Genomic DNA, 12,426 nt, shown 5'->3' with positions numbered 1-12,426 from the left:
AATCTGATTAATGTTAAAGTTAAAAATATTCTATTATCAAAATATTCTTATCATTAATGTATGTAAATTGAACATGAAAAATAATTATTATTTCTCTTTAATATTTGATTCGCAAAATTTTTAAAACTATTTATTTAAAAATTTAGTTAGTTTCTTAGTTTACTTTAATTTCATTTAATTTATCTATCCCATTTATTTATTAATTTTTATTTTTATGCTCCCTAATTAAAATATTTTTATTTTCATTTAATACATTTTAAATCATGTTTGTTTCTTTTTATATTTATTTTAGTGCAAAAAGTAAAGGTGTTAATGTAATATAAATTGAATTAAAAATGGGTCCCATCATGTTTAGATAGTACGGCCACTTGTGATTTTTTTTGTGCTTTTGATGATAGAAGTACACGTTGGCCTTCTCTTTCTAGTATTCCTATTTTTTTTAAATTATTTAAAACAAAAATTGACAATACCCCTGGCAATTACTATTCTGCCCTTCAATCATATTTATTTAGTAGTAAAAGACTCTTTGTAAAAGACTCATTTACCCTTGGTTGTCCTTGGGCTTATCTTTCTAGAAAATTCCTCTTTAGTGTGTGGATGATGGATATTATTATTTAGTAGTAAAAGACTCTTTTACCCTTGGTCGTCCGGTCGTCTTCACTCTTCTATATAATAATAATTTATTGGTAGGATAACGTCCATCGTGATACTTTTTAAATTTTACGTACATAATAATATTATAATATTTATTTCACTAATTAAATTATTCATAAATTTTTATGATGATGTTTTTTAATTTTATTTATTTGTGGAGTTAATATTTACATATTAATTTTTAATGATAAATTAAGTTGAATGATTTTATTGATATAAATACCTAAGTTAAGTGATTTTATTGATATAAATAAAATTTAATGACTTTACTACATAAATTCTTAAAGTTGAGTGACATTTTGAGATATTGACTCTTGACTTGTGACACCCGTTAAGAAACAATAAATAATAGAGGTATATTACTATCACTACTAAAAAACTGCTAAAAATGACGGACGACGTCGCTCCAAAAAGCGACGCCATTTGCCACACTGTCCGTCACTTTTTAATAAAAATAATTATTTTTTAATTATTTTACAAAAAGCGACGGACGACATCTCTTAGTCCATCGCTTTTTTTCGCGGATTTTTGCGCCAAATACATATAAAATTAATAATTATTTATTTAATATATATAGCGACGCCGTCCGTCGCTTTTATTAAAAATAATTATATATAAATTAAAATATTAACAACGCTGTCCGTCGCTTTATATTTATTATATTTTATTAATTTTTTTTTTATTATAGCGACGGATGGTATCTTTATGTCCGTCGCTTCTTGGTCAAAATATACGGTCAACTATTTTAAAAAAGCGACGAACAGTGTCTCTTAGTCCGTCACTTTTTGGTCAAAATGTTGGTCAACTTTTTAAAAGAAAAATGACGGACGGGGAGACGTCGTCCGTTGCTTTTCATTAAATATCTGAAATATCAGACGCGATTTTTCCCCATTTTCCCTCTCTTCCTTCTCTCTTCTTTCTCTCTAACTATTCCGCTGTTGCTTGCCACCGCCGTCGCTGCTGTCAACGCCGCAGCCGCTGCTTCCTCTCTCCATTATCTCTTTCTCCTTTAATTTAAGGTTAGGGTTTTATAAAAATTAGTTTTAAATTTTTTCAATTTTAGTTATATTTGATTTTGTTAATTAGTTTATTGGATTTGTGTTTTATTGAACGATTGATTGTGTTTGATAGTTAATGAATATGATTTGGGTACTAGTTTGAATTTGAAAATCTTTAATTTGGTTGTGAATTGGGATTTTTTAAAATTTGATGATTGTTAGTAATTAGTAAATTGTTAATTAGAATTTAGATATTGATGAAGTTTGATTGTTTAAATGTCATGAATATATAGGATGAATGTTTGAATGTCATGAATATATAAGGTTTTTTTTAAAATTAGAACTTGAATATATATAAGTAATTGTAGGATTAGAAGTCTATATATAACTAATTTTTTAGATTAGATATGAATCTTTAATTTGAACTTGAAACTTGAATATAACTAATTTTTGGATTAAAAGTTTATATATAACTAATATAAAAATTATATGAACATGAATTTAATTAATTAGAACTTGAATATAAACAATTTTTTATTAGAAGTTTATATATAACTAATATTAGAGATTATATGAATTTGAATTTAGAACTTGAATATAACTAATTCTTGGATTAGAAGTTTATATATAATTAAGTTTATAAATTAGATAATGAACTTGACTTTTAGAACTTGAACTTATAATTAGAAGTACATGAATATAACTAGTTTTAGAACTTTGATATGAACTTGAATTTAGAACTTGAACTTGATCAACTTGAATGTAACTAATTTTTGATGACCTTAATTAATTAGAACTTAATAATTAAACTTAATTAGAACTTTGGACTTAATTTATAATAACTTGGACTTAATTAGATGTCACGATCCAGACCGTCGTGATTGGTACCCACACTAACCCTCCGATGGGAGAACCACTACTACACCCAAACAAAACAACTAAACAAAAACTAAAGCATTTAAGGATACGAAAATAGGAATAAAAGTTAAACTGAAGTTCCCATAAACTTCCAAAAGATCTAACAATGAACTAAACAAATGTGGAAGAAATAACCTAGAACCTGAAAGTTAATGTACCAAAACTTCTAAAGTTCAACAAGTCTAAACAAGAAGGGAAACAACCCCATACTAATGAACTAAAACTTAATTAGAAAGTATAAGTCCGAAATGGTGGACATAGACGAAAGGAGAGCTCATGGCAGCCTGGAAGAACTGGCTCACCCTTGAATTCGAACGATATTTGATCTTCTAAGCAAGGTCTGTCAGTAGCATCTTAAAGATGCCCTGTAGTCAACAAAGAAAGAGCAAGTGCACTATCAGTACACAACCACAGCGTACTGGTAGGATCACGCGGCTATCCCACTAACTGTAACATATATAAGCCATTACAACAATAAAATCACATGCACGTATAGAGCGTATACAATATTATCAATATTTCCGAATAACAAACAACTTCACATTTCTCAAAATACACAATTATGACAAGTCATTGGTCCTCTCATGAAACCCAAACCCAAACAGTTAGCATATCGGAACGTGGTACCCGATTCAATTATTATACCGGAACGTGGCAACCGATCCCATAATTATGTTGGAACGTGGCAATTGATTCAAGTTAGTTATGTTGGAACGTGGCAACCGATCCATTCAACACACCACAATCACAATCGCAACTTCGCAAGTATATCCTCAAGATCATACATTTAAGTCATGATTTCATGGTAACCATCATTCATCTATCTCATTTACAACAAGTGTGATTAATAATGCAACATTCATATACATACATGTATCATAATGAAGCAAGAACAAACATACATCACACAATCATAGAATAACAACCATCACCTACCTCGAAACAAGCTTGAAACCCTAAGAAACTTGATCCTTTCCTTTTCGGATTCGTTCCGCTTGTCCTTGGTCTACAAACAATCAATGCAATACGAGAATCAATAAATAATCACAAATTACCCGGATTACTAACAATTTCATCAACCCTATATCATACCCATGACCCCAAGTACCCAAAACAGGGTTGTTTCCACCATATAATCTAGATCAAAATCCTCCTCCATCTATAATTACCCATTTTATTACGTTTTACGGATCGAAAATAGATTCGGAGAGTTAAAATCTTACCTTTCGCCTCAAGAATGGTGGAAAATTGTCAAGAACTCGTATGGGGTCGTTTCCTAGATCTCAAAGTTGGAAAGTGCAGAATAAAGTAATTTTGGGATTGATTTACGACCTTAAGTCGTTTCGAACTCGTCACAACGGTCCTCACCGCTGCAGCGGCCCCGCCTTGGCGGCAGAAATCCCGCCCCAGCGGGTTACACGGAACCAGTGAGCTATTTTAATAATTCCAAGACCCCCATTTCACAACACACCTTTAATCAACAATGCTAAGAAAATACTGTTCGCGCTAAGATCGATTTCGGGAGTTCTACTCACCCGAATTCAATTCCGTAAAGTCGTACGGGTTCCTTAACGACTTATCTAACTATTCATGTAATCAAAATCATAAATAAGTCACCCGATTGCTATCGGATTTCCCTACACCTTAATGGCTCGATTTCATCCAAATCTGGACTAGGTTGGGAAATTTCAAGTTACTACGAAAAAATTTTCCGACCCAAAATTTTTCCCAGTTGGCTTTTCTATAATGACGAAACCCGGTTGTTACATTAGAAGTAATATATTTTTTTTTTTGAAATCTTAAACTTAAGTAAAATTGATGAATTAATTAATCTTGAACTTTGTAGATCTTGAAATGTAGTTTTTATGAACTAATTAATTAGATATATAAGTAATAATAAATTTACTTATTAAGTAATTATAAATATATATTAACAATATAAATTAGTTTAATGTAGTAAAATTATTATTAAATTTAATTATAATATAATTGAATATCTATATTTTTGTAGATTGATTATCGTTTGTGGATGTATAATATGCATTATGAAACTGGTGTTGGTTTGAAACCTGAGTTTATTGACGATGTTAGAGATTTTATTGAACATACAATGACACTTGACATTTTCAAGAATATTGAATTGGTTAGGTGTCCTTGTAGTGCATGTAGGTGCTTAAATTTTTTTACCCCAGATACAGTCATAGTTCATTTGTACCGTAATGGATTTAAGCCTAGATATTTAGTATGGATTGATCATGGAGAAAGAGATGGATTGAATGATATGTTTTATAATTCGATGCCTGGGGATGAATATAATATTCTTGCACCACTTGGAACATGATAGGGTTCATGAAATGATCAATGATGCTTTCGGGGTTCAAGATGGGTGATGCATTATCTACCTCTTATTCTTAGGTTAAAGAGGTTGTATGCATCAATGAGGTCAGCCCCACATATGAGATGGCATCATGAATATAGAAGGTTGCCGGGTGTCTTGTCTCATCCATCTGATGGTGAAGCATGAAAGCATTTTGATAATGTATATCCTGATTTTGCTAGTGAACCAAGAAATGTTAGATTGGGGTTGTGTGTGGATGACTTCACACCATTCTCTAATGTTGCTTCGCCTTATTCCTGCTGGTCGATATTTCTAACATATTTGTTAGAAGACTTTATACACATGCTTATCACTCTTGGAGGGAGATTCCAAACAGTATACGCCAGACGATGTTTAATGAATTTAAGGTATATATTTTTTAGTTAAGTTTAATAATTTTAGTATACTTTACTTTTTTTTACTATCGATCTAATTAACGCTATTCAATTTTTTTTCCAGACTATGTGTACTTGGAAGTCGAGGTACAGTTTGATCATTGCAACCACATTTGAGAGGAGGTCATCCGCGAGACTGTCTAGCTGGCTAAAGAAAGTTCGGGATACTGATCAACGTCCGAATTGAATGTTGTTTCACGTTTTTGATGATTTGCGTCTGTATTAGAACACAGATAAGTTTAAGGCAATATCCGAACAAGTAAAAAAGGCTAGAGGCAGTCTTAAGGGTGGCTCGTTGTACACCGGAGGTGCAAAGACCATTAGAACAATTACAAGAGAGATGGTAAGTTCTAATTCAAACTTTTAAATAAATAATAATTAGTTGATTCATATATATCGTTATAAATTTCAGTTTTTATTTATAGGAAAAAGAATTGGGGCACACTCCCATTAAACCGGAGGGTTTCAAGAAGACTCATGTGAAGAAGAAAGAAAATGAGTTGGATCCGGATGTGTGGGTGAAGGAAAGGGGCCGTAACGAACTTTTTGTAAGTTATTTAATATGAATAATATATATTAATAGTGAATATATTTATGATATGTATATATATTGATGTCAATTTTTATATTTAATATACAGAATGAGTTTCATCAGTACGTCGCTGAGAATCTAGATAGTTCGGTCCAAATGACACCTGAACTGTCCACCCAAATTTGGAAAGAAAAAGAGGTAGGGGGACACACAAGGGTAGAATCTATGGTCTACGCTCTCGAAACGATGTAAGACGACTCCAGTCAGGCTTAGAAGATATTGGATCGTCACGTCAAGCAGAGGTACTTGACGGTGTTCAGAATGCTGCTATGTCGGCTCAAATAGCACAACTTACATCGGCACTGGCAGAGTCGGAGCGGAGAAGAGAAGCTGACCAACGAAACATGAGTGCGATCGTTCAGCAAATCAAAGAACAAGTGCTGAACCTCGCTCGTCGACCTACTACTTCGGCTCCCGAGGACACCGACGATAGTGAGGATGAGGAGAATGATTATGTAGATCGCACTCTCTAGTTTAGGTCTCTTTTATGAACTTTTTGAAACACATTTTGAATAACTTTATAAGTTTTTGTATCGTGATTTATATATTTTTGAAGATTGCTTTAAGTTTGATGTTTTATATGTTGTGTGTGATGTTTAGATTATATTGTTTGATTGGGCTGTTTGAATATGAATTGAATTGATTTATATTTGTAGGTGGGCAGCAGAAACTGGAGTAAAAAAATTACAGAAAAAAGTGACGGACATGGTCCTTTAGTTCGTCACTTTTCTGCGATTTTCAAAATATAAATTTCCAGAAAAGCGACGGACTGCGTCGCTTTTTGGAAATAAAAAATAAATGAAAATAAAAAAGAAGCGACGGATTAAAAAAAAATCCAGAAAAATAAAATAAAAAAGCAACGCAGTCCATCGATTTTGGCCGTTGTTTTTTGGCAGTTTTTTAGTAGTGTATATTATCCTTTGACTTTATTAAATTTAATGTTTTGAGAAATGTGTTAGATGATAAATAATATTTAATAGTAAGGGTAAAATAGACACAAAAGATAAATTATCTCTTGATTTTTCTAAATTGGACAATTATTATTGAATAACTATTTTTAGTATTGTGAACAATTATTATTGGACGGATAGAGTAAGTATCTTTATCAATAATCAGTTAGGTACCTTTTGTTATTTGTCCTTTCTACTCTTATTAATTATGCCTACTAAATACTGTTTTTGTCCGAATGGAATTGTGTATTAATGTTTATTAATTACGATGAACCAACACTAAAGCTCCGTTAGGTTCACAAGTTTCTTGTTTGTTTAACTTTTCATTAAATTACTACTTGGAGATTTTATAATACTTTATTATAATACAATATAATGACGTTGAATATTTCTTAGCGAATATTATCTTCTTTTTATCTCTTTGCCTAGAAAAGTGTAGCTACTCTTCGTTGTAGATGACACTATAGTACATGTCATGTCAGCTTTTTGCTAACCAATAATATTTTGTTCGATCAGTTTACGTTAAACAGGTAATTGTTTAATTCGTTAGAAAAAAGGGTTTATGGTTAAGCCATTTATTAGTGCTTTGTTCAAACTTGTCACAAAAACCAGTATATCCAAAGCAAAAGAAAAACAAATAATGAAGATAAATATAAATGTATTATTAAGCTCACTATATAACTCATAAAGAATATGTGATAAGTGAGTTGAGTGCACATCACACGATTCACGAGTTCAAATTATACACAAACACAAGTTTTTTGGGTAAATTATCTATCAAATTTCAAATCGTATACCACTGATAGTAGAACATTTTTTGTGTTATCAAATAATATTTTCAATGAAAAACAAAGAAGAAAACCGTTGTCATAGTCTTGTTGTGTATCATAATTCAACTCATTGCTTTCCTTATCACTTTGCCTCGAAAGCATGTATTCTTAAAAAAACATTCATCAAATATCAACACACTACTAAAAATATCATTACTTTTTCATTGAAAATTTTTGCTGGAAAATGCTCGGTGGAATTAATAAGAAAAGAAAAAATAATACTAGTATTTTACACAAAATTATTAGGAAGTTCTCAATAATTTAGTAAAATTTATTTTCATTATGATTTTTTTTTCCAGTGAGTCAGTTTTCATTGATTCGCGATACAGTGATGGATAAAACCTCTATCTATTTCAAATAGTGACATAACACTCATGAATCTTCCCATATATAGGAAGCAACACTTGTATGTTAAATTTGAATCCAATATTCATAATATAACAATTCAATTAATTTCTCGATTACAATATAGGAGATGCATGTACAAATAGAGAATATTTTGAAGGAAATAAAATTATACAAAAATACTTTTCTAGCAAAAGCATCTCTTCATTTGAGCAATGAATGGATTGAAGAAGACATAAATATCTTTTTGCTTTGAAATTGGAAGATGCCAAAATCATATTGTTTTTAAAAAAGTTGAATCAGAATCTTTACGAAAAGTCATCATATATTTATTTTTTTATGAGAAAAGAACAAATTTAATGCATTGTCCATGCGACACCCAATAATGATACACAAGTGGCCGCTAATATATAGTCAAGCATGAAATTCACATAACTATGATGACCCGTATAATTGGCCTTTAGTTTCAAAATCAAAAAGCTCTTTTTCCAATGATAAAGGAGCACTAATTAAAAATCTAAAAGGCTACTCTGTCACATATTAGATCGTGTATTTTACTAAAAATAATTATCTCATACTTGATCACTTACTAAATTAGGATATAACAGATTAAATTTTTCTCATTTTACTCCGCCATTAATATGATCTTTGATATGTGAACAATTCCAATATTAGCTATTCCTATACAATATACTCTCTATATTTTTTCTAACTTATTTTTATGTGCATTGATATGAATAAAAGACAAAATAATAAAATTATCAACCTATTATTGATTTCTTAATTACGGTGTAAAATAAAAAATGTTCATTGAGGGAGTACTTCACATGTCAGGTGTTCCAAGTTTGTTGCAATCATTTATAAGTTTAAGTAATAATTAGAGATAAAATATCTTTATTTATTTAATTATATTTTCAACATGTTTTTTAAAATGAAATTAGAAACTAAAAAATATATTTAATATCATATTAAAGTATGCAATCATCTTATATAAAAATTTAATATGTTCCAACAAAAAAAAAAGAGAATATTTTAATTCACTTAATTGTAAAATGTAAGACGACAACCCATTGGTGTCTACTTTAGCATATATAAGTTGGAATCATATTGAAAGGTGCAGATTTTCTGTGAACCAAAAAAAAAAAGAAGATGTTTGTGAATTGTGACTGTGTACCTTATACAATTATTATTAGGTCTACTGTATTGCTGCTTTTAATTTTTCTTTTTATTTTTTCCAATGTCACTATATATGTTTTAGAGACATTTACAAAGAATGTTAATTCCTCTAAAAATACATATTTAGCGGCAATTAAGCTATTGCTCTTAATTAATTACCACAAAAAATCATTTTTAATGTAATATGTGTGTGTCGGGGTCGGGGAGCTAGAGCTCGATATTTGCCTTTATCCAAAAACTTTTTGATCGTGGAGAGTCAAACTAGTTGAATTTTGATTAATATTAAAATTATACTAATGGTTAGCTAGCTTGAATATTAGGAAAATCACCATCCATACTCCACAGTACTTTTGTGTAGTTTCTGGTATATCCATATTTTAAATTGTAACAAAAGCAACAAGGTAGTCTGTAGAAAATAATCACATTAGGAATATGGACAAGGAGCTAGCTGACATAATAATAAGTATAGTATATATCTTATCCTCTAATATTCTGCTTGCCTGTGCTATAAGGGGTAAACCCAGCTGTAGCTTACACAAAATTCAACAGAAGTTCCCTTAGTACAAAAGAATAAATCCAGTTAGTTTCTTATACTCCATCCTCCCTCTACTTTTAATTGTCATGTTGTGCTTTTCAAAAGTCAATTTGATTAATTTTTAAAGTTAAATTAGATTACATTAATTCGATATTTTAAACAAAAAATTCAGATATTCAAAAACTATACGAAAAGTATTATAAAAATTGTAATTTTTTTGCATATCATATGATGAAAAAATACATTGTAAAATGTTAGTCAAAGTTTCTTATAGTTTAACTCTTAAAAAAAAAAACCATGACAATTAAAATTAGACGGAAGGAGCACTGCTTAACAACAGTATGATAATTGTCACAAACTCACAATAGTTGCTATCTGTTCTACAATAATTAACTTTTTCCATTTTCATATTGTCTGACCTGTTTGTCTAATGTTCTTTTGTCTCGACTATTTTATGAATATCTACTCTTGTATCATTGATAAGGGTCATGTTTGATCTATCATTTGTTCCTCAGGATGTTGGCGTTACCCAACAATGTCATATGGCATTGAAGCTGTACGTCCTAAATTAAACAAAAAAAATCCTACTTGATCATACACTTGACATAAGTAGTTAAAAAATCTTATTCTATTAAAACAAAAGCTGAATTATATTATAATTATCGTGTTTATTATCATTCACTAGACGATGAAGCATTACTAATTAAAATGGTTTATTAGAGTTGAATACTATAATACATAAGCCTTATTGCTTTAACCAGATATTTGTTACATGTTGTCATTCTCCAACATTTGATCAAATAACTTTTATGGAAATGTTGAATCACGAATAATGTTGGAAACGTCTTCAGATTCCGAATTAATGGCTCCTCCTAAGACCTTGGACTCACGGTCTGGTTATATGATCTGAAGGAATTGGCAGGGCATGAAGAAGAGTATGTCTTGACAAGAGGTACTAAGGATTGCACAACATCTGTCATTAACGGACGATAATCTGCTTCTGTTTGAACACACATTGCTGCTATAGCAGCTACCTGTTTTAGCAAAAAAAACATTACATTTGGTTTCATATGTAGTATGAGGATAAATGTTATGACATTTACCTGGATTAGATCCTTCTTCGTGTACTGCCCTTGTAATGTTGGATCAACCATTTCAACTACTTTTTCTCTGTTTGTCAACCTTGGAAGAGCCTAATATAACAGAGAAAACGGATTTAGGCATTGTTTCAATCAAACGCCCGAATCTTGTATTGTATGGGGTAATAGTTTCGCTATTGATATTAACTGACAATATTATAAATAATTTCTATACGATCAGGTCATGAAGTAAGACAAGTAACGTGCTACAACTTGTTAAAATACATTAGTTACTGACCCATGAGACAAGTACATGTTCTCCAGGAGGCCTCTTTGTATCAATTGGTACACGGCCTGTCAATAGCTCTAGAAGAACCACACCGTAACTGTATACGTCTGATTTTGTTGTAAGTTTGCCAGTTGAAGCATACCTGTTTTAAGAAATTCAGTTGGTTAATGGTCACAAAATCGAAAGAACGTTAATTAGCTGAAGGTTGGTGGATTTTTATTTTAGGAAAGTATGTTAAGTGTCAGCTGTAAGTCTGGAAGAAATAACAGAAAGTGACAATGTGCTAAGATAGAAACTGAAGCCTCTCCATGTGCAATATTGTCTTATTTTACTCATTGATTGAGCAAGCATGGAGATGTAATACTCACTCTGGGGCCAAATATCCCGTGGTCCCTAATACTCGCGTTGAGATCAGACCGTTCAATTTGTCTGAGCCAATTTTTGCTAGCCCAAAATCAGACACCTTAGCTCTGAAATTTTGATCAAGTAGAACATTACTGCACTTGAAATCTCTGTGGATGACTGATGGAGTTGTGTGCTCATGTAGATATTCCAAAGCTCTAGCACAATCAAGGGCTATTCTTAACCTAATTCCCCAGTTCAATGAGTTTGTGGATTGTTTATGCGCGCTGTGGAGATGCTGCTGGAGTGAACCATTAGGCATATAGTCAAAAATTAGGAGCCTGTGGTGTTGGTCTGCGCAGTAGCCAAGAAGTTCAACCAAGTAAGGAGAGTGTAAGCGACTTAATAAATCCACCTGCCAAAACAGAGAAACACAATAATTACCCCTTAATAACGAACAAGTTAGGGTCAATCCTTACGGTCCATGTTGCTACAGTTAAAATACATTCATGTTTATAGTTAATGATAAAATTCAAACTTGCAGTTTTTGCTACATTATTGCAATCATACATTGTGATATTTTATTTAGATAATGGCTCTGAGAAACATGGTTCTGATAGCTTGACAATTTGACATTCCTGAAATGCTTTAATTATTCAAGAAAATGCCAAAGTACCATCACATGTGTGTGTGTATATTGCTTTGCATGTTATCCTAGGGCCTTTTTCTATTGTCTTTTCTAAGGATAAAAGATTTTAATATCAAAAAAAGGAGAAAAAAGTCAACACCTTTTGGAATAAAAAAAATATTACCCTCGAGTGATCCTTCAATTAAAGACTAACTTTAAAATCTACACCTTTTGTATATAGCATACAAACCACTTAAATCAGCAATTTTCTCAAGTAACTATTCTGTTCCCCCCCCCCCCCCCCCCCCCCCCAAAAAG

At 31.2% G+C, this 12,426-nt stretch overlaps 1 protein-coding gene across 1 annotated transcript in view; it reads right to left on the bottom strand.

The window, feature by feature from the left end:
- Nucleotides 1-10,461: 10,461 nt before the first annotated feature.
- LOC102585340 (serine/threonine-protein kinase CDL1) overlaps nucleotides 10,462-12,426 on the bottom strand; it is a 3,635-nt gene continuing 1,670 nt past the window's right edge. Inside the window, exons 3-6 of the mRNA XM_006361805.2 lie at nucleotides 11,507-11,895; nucleotides 11,148-11,280; nucleotides 10,874-10,963; nucleotides 10,462-10,804 (exon numbers count right to left, since the gene is read on the bottom strand). Coding sequence (XP_006361867.1) covers nucleotides 10,643-10,804; nucleotides 10,874-10,963; nucleotides 11,148-11,280; nucleotides 11,507-11,895 — 774 coding nt within the window. The 3' untranslated portion in view covers nucleotides 10,462-10,642. The remainder of the gene's footprint in view (nucleotides 10,805-10,873; nucleotides 10,964-11,147; nucleotides 11,281-11,506; nucleotides 11,896-12,426) is intronic.

The sequence above is a fragment of the Solanum tuberosum genome, unplaced genomic scaffold (assembly GCF_000226075.1).
Source record: "Solanum tuberosum cultivar DM 1-3 516 R44 unplaced genomic scaffold, SolTub_3.0 scf00363, whole genome shotgun sequence".
NCBI classification, from domain to species: Eukaryota; Viridiplantae; Streptophyta; class Magnoliopsida; order Solanales; family Solanaceae; genus Solanum; species Solanum tuberosum.
The sequence above is the reverse complement of the archived record's forward strand: the minus strand, read 5'-3'. Positions and strand labels throughout refer to the sequence as shown.